Source organism: Hydractinia symbiolongicarpus, chromosome 6 (assembly GCF_029227915.1).
Source record: "Hydractinia symbiolongicarpus strain clone_291-10 chromosome 6, HSymV2.1, whole genome shotgun sequence".
NCBI classification, from domain to species: Eukaryota; Metazoa; Cnidaria; class Hydrozoa; order Anthoathecata; family Hydractiniidae; genus Hydractinia; species Hydractinia symbiolongicarpus.
Window position 1 is genome coordinate 20,363,620 of NC_079880.1, and position 8,051 is coordinate 20,371,670.

Here is an 8,051-nt window from a genome sequence, read left to right on the forward strand (position 1 = left end):
AACTTGCTGAAAGCAGTACTTAGGTCACAAAAAATGAGTTTTTAATGCCATCATTATGTTCGGCATACTTTTTTTTGGCTGTGCTAATTTTTGTCTAAAAAATCGTTTTCAAATATTTCGACCAAATAGTGCCTAAAGTGATACTTAGGTGAAAAAACACATTTTTTGGTTTACTATTCCAAATTATGTCGAAAGCACAATCTGTCAAAGTTACCCTTTGGAAATGGATTACAGAGAGGTCTTATTATCACAACAGGTTAGAATAATACTACTTTATGTTAGAATAGTCCTGCTGATAGAATAATACTACTCTGTTAGAATAGTACTACTAAAAGGTAGAATAGTACTACTATGTTAGAATAGTACTACTAATGTTAGAATAGTACTACTAATAAAATAATAATAATAATAATAATAATAATAATAATAATAATAATAATAATAATAATAATAATAATAATAATAATAATAATAATAATAATAATAATAATAATAATAATAATAATAATAATAATAATAATAATAATAATAATAATAATAATAATAATAATAATAATAATAATAATAATAATAATAATAATAATAATAATAATAATAATAATAATAATAATAATAATAATAATAATAATAATAATAATAATAATAATAATAATAATAATAATAATAATAATAATAATAATAATAATAATAATAATAATAATAATAATAATAATAATAATAATAATAATAATAATACTAATAATAATAATAATAATAATCATAACCATAGGAGATTATTTTTGTTCCGCTGCAGCATTCGTTTGTATTACTTAGCAGAACATGGCTAACAGGCAACTGCGAGGTGAAATTTTGAAATGCGCCCTGAAGGCATGCATCTTCCAACCGGTAATAAGAAAATATCAGGTAGTAGCCGTCCGTGCGATGTGGGGAAGTGATGTTGATGCCCGCGAGGTCATTTGGGGCAAGAGAATGAAGATGGAGAACAAATTGCTTAGCAACGAACAAGTATCCTGTTTTTTTTCTTGTATTACCTATATGGCCAGACCTCGTAAGAGAAAGTCGATGAGGAATGAAGGGGAGGAAGAAGAAGGAGCCGACTCTAGCAGTGAAGGTGATAACAGAAACGGCGCAAATGCGCCTGAAACATTTCCCGGCATTTCTTTCTGGATCGCGTGCGACTTGCCAAACTGTACCTTAAGTCAATTTGAAACAAATTTGTCGAAGTCTTTTATGCAAGCCGGATTGAATTTAACAACGTGCAATGCTATACAGACAAGAGGTAAATACTTGAACCTTTTAGTACTTGAAATACTGTCAATGTTCTTCGAATATTTTACGCCACATTTTTATATTTGTAGGCAAAACCAGTGCATTCCAAGCATTCTCAGGATCGTTATACCAAGTCTTGAAAGACCACAATAGGGAAGAACCAAAACGGATAGTTGAGATATCCCATCGCACAATGATTAGGAGTGCAGCTAGAGATGAAGGTGTTCAACTTGACCACGTTGCTGTTATGGAAAGCGAACAGTACTCGATGAAACCCTGTCAGCTAATTCTAACAAAAAATATTGATAAAGAGGTATATCAAGATGTAATTCGTGGTTTATCCGAAATCAGATTTACATCGCTTGATTTAAAAGTAATTGATAAATCGGAAGGTAAGTCGCCACGAACAAATTTACTTACTTTCTCCAATAATAAGACTAAGTTTTTTGTAGAAGTTAAAACATGTTTTTACATTGTTACACGCATAGGCACAGAAGTAACTATTCCCGTTAAGCCAACTAACAAACTTTGTCAATCTGTGGATATAGTTCGAAGGATGATGGAGAGGAATAGCTTTGGACTGTGCAATGGAGGTGTATATAAAAAAATAGGAGAAAGCAGATACACATACGTTTACTGTTGTTCGGTGAAAAGCTATCTCTATCGCTCGTTGAAAAACAAAGCAATCGCCAACGAAATTACGCCAAATTTACGAGAGTTGGTATTTTTGCTGTCAGACGGCGAGTGTCAAATAATTGATCAAATAACTTTGCATTACAATTACATTGAATGCTTGCCAAAAGGAGTTTGTTATAACATCGCCAAAAAATGTTTCGATGTCAAGCCAAATTTAAAGGGATCTCCCCGAGCATTCGTACGGTACTTTCATCGTGAGGGAAAAAATCCCGAACCAAAGCCATTTATAGAAGGTAATTGTTTTTACTTTTCTTTTAACGCGTTGTAACATATCGAGGTGGTAGTTGTAACGTGTTGTAACGTATTGTAACTTGTTGTAACGCATTGCCAGTGAAGAAAATGTGTTTTTTGTTCCTTTAACGCGTTGTAACATATCAAGGTGGTAGTTGTAACGTGTTGTAACGTATTGTAACTTGTTGTAACGCATTGTCAGTAAAAAAAATGTTGGCTCTTTTTCTTTTAACACGTTGTAACATATCAAGGTGGTAGTTGTAACGTGTTGTAACGTATTGTAACTTGTTGTAACGCAGTGTCAGTGAAGAAAATGTGTGTTTTTTTATCTTTTAACGCGTTGTAACATATCAAGGTGGTAGTTGTAACGTGTTGTAACGTATTGTAACTTGTTGTAACGTAGTTCTAAAAAAGGTGCACTGAACTACATTTGTAGGTGTCGAAAATAGCTTTCCAGATAGAAATGTACAGTTGCGTTTTTATTAGAAATGGTACCAAATTTTGCTCGCCGGTCAGTATCCCATGAAAGAAAAGAAATTGTTGCTGGTAGGTCCTCCTGATAGTGGAAAGACTAGTTAGTTTGCTCCATTTCAAGGTAATTAAATAAAGTTCGTGAAAACTTCTGACTTTTAGACGGCACTTACTGACATACATTTGTCCTTTTAGGCATTATTCCAGAAATGTACATTGCTGGCGTGGTTCGGGATGGTTGATTCTCAGGCCACCTGATAAATAGAAATACACAAGTCGTATTTATGGATGAATGGACTAGCGACAGTCTATGTTGTAAAGATGCAAAAAGAATATTGCAAGGTAAGTCGATGTCGATGCAGTACATGAACATTTACTTTGAATAAAATGTGGCAATTTGCAGATGGGATACCACTTTCTCTTATAGGCGGCTTGGTTATGATCCCGCAAAAACACAAAGAACCGGCCTGTTTTCAATACAATTCGGGTTTTTTTAAAACAACTAATATAATGCCGGACTTCGGAAATGGTGTAGATGGTGAGGCTATCCTGCGTCGTCTTGAAGTTTTCGAAACTAAGACACTTCGAGTAAAGGACAATAGCATAACAAGTAAGTATCTCATGAAAATAAATGATAACAATGGTGTAAATCAATATGCATAAAAATAAGTAGTGACTTTTGTCCCGTAGAGTGGATGAGAATGCACTGCATGGAAATATTTGTGTACGTTGCCAGCCAGTTGAAAGACATCTTGCTTTTCACCAGCGAAACCAATGTTGCGAAGAAAAATCAAGTAGGCGCTGTGTACAACGACGTTGATTGCGATCCGTCGGTCTTTTTGGACGAAGAGCAAACATTGGAAGCATCTAGCAGTGGTCTAAGCACACGAGTTCAGATTGAGAATGCAGTTCCGCAAGAGGCTATCGACTATGCCATTATTGCGGCCGACGATAGGGATGGCATTTTGTACCATGCGCTTAACTTTGATCATGAACTGTTTGACAAAGAAAACAAGTTACACAGTGCTGAATATATGCGCAAAATGTACGAGATAGCCGCTGGGGCATGGGAGGAAATCTGCCCATTAATTAATAACGATGAGACCGCCGTAAAAGGATCAACTGGCAGGGTAGTGACACGTTCTACGACACGTGGTTGCTTGCTACAAACTCCTGCCGCAATTGCTTCCCGACGAAAGAAATGAAGGAGCTCTACCCTGATTGGGCACAACTAATTGAGCAAGACGAAGACGAAGGAGAAGGTAGTAGCCACGACCGCGAAGAGAACGAGGAAGAAGAAGAGGAAACAAGCGAAGAGGAGGAAGGTCATAGGGAAGAAGAAGAAACAGAAGAACATGAAATCAATGCTCAGTCGACAAAACTTGTTTCCACTGTTAAGCAAGAATATATGCCGTTTTGTCCAGCAAATAACAGTACTGCTTTTATAGACCTCGTGTCAGATGATGAAAGTGTTCCTGAAATTTCTTCAGTAAAATTAGAGCTATTTTCCGCAGATAATTCAACCACTTCTCTCGATTGTGATGTTATCTGCATTAGTTCGGACGAACAAGACAATTAAAAAAAAACTTTTTTGCGTTTTCCTTCCCTCATATCCCACCACATACTCCTTTTCTAAAGTGACATGCGAAAAGCGGTTTTCTCTACAGAAATAGGTTACAAAGCGTTACAACGTGTTACAAGGCGTTTCAATCAGCAAGTCCATGCGTTACCAGGCGTTACAAGAATCACTCTAGCCATTTTCAAATATTTCACAGTCATTTTTTTATGGAAATAGGTTACAAAGCGTTACAACGTGTTACAAGGCGTTACAATCAGCATGTCCATGCGTTACAAGGCGTTACAAGAATCACTCTAGCCATTTCCAAAAATTTCACAGTCATTTTTTCATGGAAATAGGTTACAAAGCGTTACAACGTGTTACAAGGCGTTACAATCAGCATGTCCATGCGTTACAAGGCGTTACAAGAATCACTCTAGCCATTTCCAAAAATTTCACAGTCATTTTTTCATGGAAATAGGTTACAAAGCGTTACAACGTGTTACAAGGCGTTACAATCAGCATGTCCATGCGTTACAAGGCGTTACAAGAATCACTTTAGTCATTTTAAGTAGGAATGGGGATGAGTGTGCGTTTAATGAATGTCGCATTTGCGCCATTATTTGCATACTTAAAGGCTTACAGCGTATAAGTTTCACCTAAATTGTGTGGACGCTTATGTGTACGCTAAAATGGTGAATGAAGAGGCAGTTGTGGTAAACCTTTCGGATAACGAATGCTCAGCATCTAAGGAGGTTTTACCGTTCTCACATTCCTGTTCAACGCTGGCAATTTCCGTGGAAAAAAATATTGTTTGCCTATCAGATGATGAAGTTTTCCTAACTATACCGATAGCGGCTTTGAAGGGAGAACCAAGTTTTTGCGAACCGCCTTCACACACGAGGGTACTTAATACACCAGATTATTGGCCAAATCGTAAGAGGAAAAAAAGCCTTTATGTGTACGCCGGTTTTGACTGTAACAAAGTTAAAAGACTATTTGAATATTCTGGTTTTCAAAAATCTTTGTAAATTTACAAAGTTATTTTTATTATAAATACATTTTAAACTTATATAAATTTTTTTGTCTTCGCTCTAACCGCCAATGTACTAGCTTTACGGCTACAATGAAAGGAGTAGTTAGGATCTGCGAGAATGGAAGTCCATTTTGCATTGCCATATTTTTGTAGCCCAGCTTGTAAAAACTTGTCCTCCATGGCACTAAAACTAACTCTTTTCTGTCTCGTTTGAACAGGTGTTTCGTGTTCCAAAGTACTTCCAGACGTTTTCACATTTTTGGTGTTACTATTGATTTCGCTTACAGTTAAAGTACACGTTGTTTGATCTCGTAATTTATCCATACATAACCTGGCTTTTGCAGCTATATTGCGCGATTCAGTCTTCTGGTAATGAACTTTAGCTACCTGCGACGTGTGTTTTTGATCTTGAGAAAGAATTGCTTGTTCTTTCGTTTCTAAGTGTGCAACACTTTCGGTTTCGATGATTTGCCTATATCGTGTAGGATTTATATACTTACGAATTGCTTGATAAACAATTCTACCGAATACGTCCGAAATACGCGTCAACTGCTTACCATTTCGACACACTAGTAGATAATCGTTGGTGGGGTTCAATCTTCGTCGTACATTGTCAATGTATTCGTTTATTAGTGTGAGTACATCTATGGAAAAATAAAGAGAGTCAAATCCGTATTTCTCCGCAGTTTTAAAGACATTCTGATCTATAAAACCATCCTCTTTCACGCCTTTAATCATTGTTACTGTAAGAGTTTAATACGTCATGGGTCTTGAAGCCTTCACCATTAAAAATAATACAGCTACTATGAAGAAAGTCGAAAATGATAAATCGTGTGCTGCGACACATGCTCTTGCGTTTTTAGCATTTAACACAATTTGTTTATATTTTTCACTATGGTATGGTATCACCTTTTGTAAATCATATAGTGTCGCCCAACAGTCTATACTGTTTAGATATTCAACACTTAAGATACACTTCCATTCAGCTTTCATTTTACGAAGGAGGAATTTCTTAACACGGTGCAAATAAATCTCTGCAGCAACAAATACCGACAAATTTTTTTCAGTCGTACCTGTGCTTCGTCTGTAATCAAGCATGTGCCCAATAGCATTCATGTAGCCAATTATTCCTAAGAAGCCAACCTTCCATTGGTCTCTCAAAAAATCTACGAAATCAGAAAGCATATTAATAGAGCCAACACAGTAGTCGATATCAGGGAATGGTACTTCCCATACCGAAGGAGAATCCTCGCAGCAATATTTGGCATACTTAATTTTACAAGTTATTTGATCGGCCTGAGAATGATCTTTACCACCACCTGGACTTTTTAACCATGTCCTAAATGCAACTGCCAAATTACATGTTTTAGCAAAAGACGGCATTGAAAATGTGGAGGCGCGCTTTCTTTGGGGATCTTTTATGCGATTTCTCGTACTGAAGTGGGGAAGTACTTCGTCGATATTCGGTCTTTTATCGAAATAATAAAACCATCCATGACGGTTATAGACATGTTTTCTACACCCTCTTTTACTTCCATACGACTCGCTGTCACAATCAGCCACAGGACAACAAAAGCGGTTATCTTTATCAGGCATTAACGTAAGCCTTTTCGATCTCATTGAGGCTCCCAATGCCTCTTTCCACGCAGGCTTTTGCAAGACTCGTTTTGTCATTCCGATTTCTTTAAAGTTCTCTAGAAACAAAATTTATAGAAAGTTTATAACAATATTAGTTTTTAACAAAGCATAGAAAGTAGGATAAAAAAAAGAATTCATTTGAATAAAAAAAGAATCCTATTTACTATAAATTTAAAGTTTGAACAACTTACCTTATACTTTACTTCGTATACAAAGTATTAGTTGAGAAACTTCTCATTAAAACAATTCCTTTTTATAATGAAGGACGCTCTCCATAGCAGAGTTAAGGTAGCAGCGAAAACGGAATTATTTCAAGTGGCACAATATAAATTAGACTGCAGAGTATTCATAATTAAATAACTATTCCTCAAGATAATCATTTCGCATATATTATCGTTATGATATATGAAAGAATTCAACGGAACAAATAGAGTGGAACGATATATACCGTCACATAAATTCCATCAAATTCCCTATGGGAACGACACGTTCTTGTCTTGTGAGTAACAATAGAACAATACATTCCGCTTTTATAACAATGTTTTAATAAGTTGTTAAAGAACACCAAGTTCCTTAAAAATGGTTCTTTTTTAAAAAATTGGAACATGTAAAGTATTTAATGTGTTTAGGGTGTAAGATAATCGCACATAGAATCACGGACCATTATAATTTCATACGCTATATAACTGTTTCCTCGCTGTTTGTCATTTGTTACTGTGTGGGAAAAAATACGAAAAAAAGTAAAAATGACAGTTATAAATGCAGTTCTTTAATTAACTATTGTGTCACGAACAATTCCATCCAAGGTACATCGTTTAGTGTCAAAACTCCTCGTGGCTTTTTAGTTGAGGTAATTTATCTGAAGAAGCCTAAGAGGAAGAATCAAATGTCACGCAACAATATTTGTTGTTCTGTTGTCTGTCCCAAACACAATTTTTAATTTTTAAAAGATGAGATTACATACAATAGCTCCTACACTTACTTATTAAAGTGACTGGGTGACAACATTAAAATCCAAAAATATAACTAGCCAAAGGAAAATCTTATGATTTTTTTGTTTATTTTGCGCCCCAGTAGGTCTGGTCGGATGTCTTTCGTTTTACGAACTAGCGGTAACAAGACTATTAATTGCAGACTCTTCTTTGGCACTTG

At 35.6% G+C, this 8,051-nt stretch overlaps 2 protein-coding genes across 2 annotated transcripts; both read right to left on the bottom strand.

Moving 5' to 3' along the window:
• Window positions 1–4,954: 4,954 nt before the first annotated feature.
• On the bottom strand, window positions 4,955–6,385 carry LOC130647465 (uncharacterized). The gene is made up of 2 exons (XM_057453330.1): window positions 6,335–6,385; window positions 4,955–5,905 (listed from the first exon to the last, which is right to left on the bottom strand). The coding sequence occupies exons 1-2, from the start codon at window positions 6,375–6,377 to the stop codon at window positions 5,295–5,297; spliced, it is 654 nt and encodes a 217-aa protein (XP_057309313.1). The 5' UTR covers window positions 6,378–6,385; the 3' UTR covers window positions 4,955–5,294.
• A 33-nt stretch (window positions 6,386–6,418) lies between these two features.
• LOC130648167 (uncharacterized) lies at window positions 6,419–7,579 on the bottom strand. The gene is made up of 3 exons (XM_057454204.1): window positions 7,091–7,579; window positions 6,498–6,955; window positions 6,419–6,427 (listed from the first exon to the last, which is right to left on the bottom strand). The coding sequence occupies exons 2-3, from the start codon at window positions 6,933–6,935 to the stop codon at window positions 6,419–6,421; spliced, it is 447 nt and encodes a 148-aa protein (XP_057310187.1). The 5' UTR covers window positions 6,936–6,955; window positions 7,091–7,579.
• Window positions 7,580–8,051: the final 472 nt, after the last annotated feature.

Bases quoted from the DNA above. Each gene is read 5' to 3' on its own strand.
- LOC130647465 (XM_057453330.1), bottom strand. From the start codon at position 6,377: ATGAATGCTATTGGGCACATGCTTGATTACAGACGAAGCACAG. The intron at 5,906-6,334 runs GTACGACTGAAA...ATTTTTCCATAG, and splicing joins TGATTACAGACGAAGCACAG to ATGTACTCACACTAATAAAC.
- LOC130648167 (XM_057454204.1), bottom strand. From the start codon at position 6,935: ATGACAAAACGAGTCTTGCAAAAGCCTGCGTGGAAAGAGGCATTGGGA.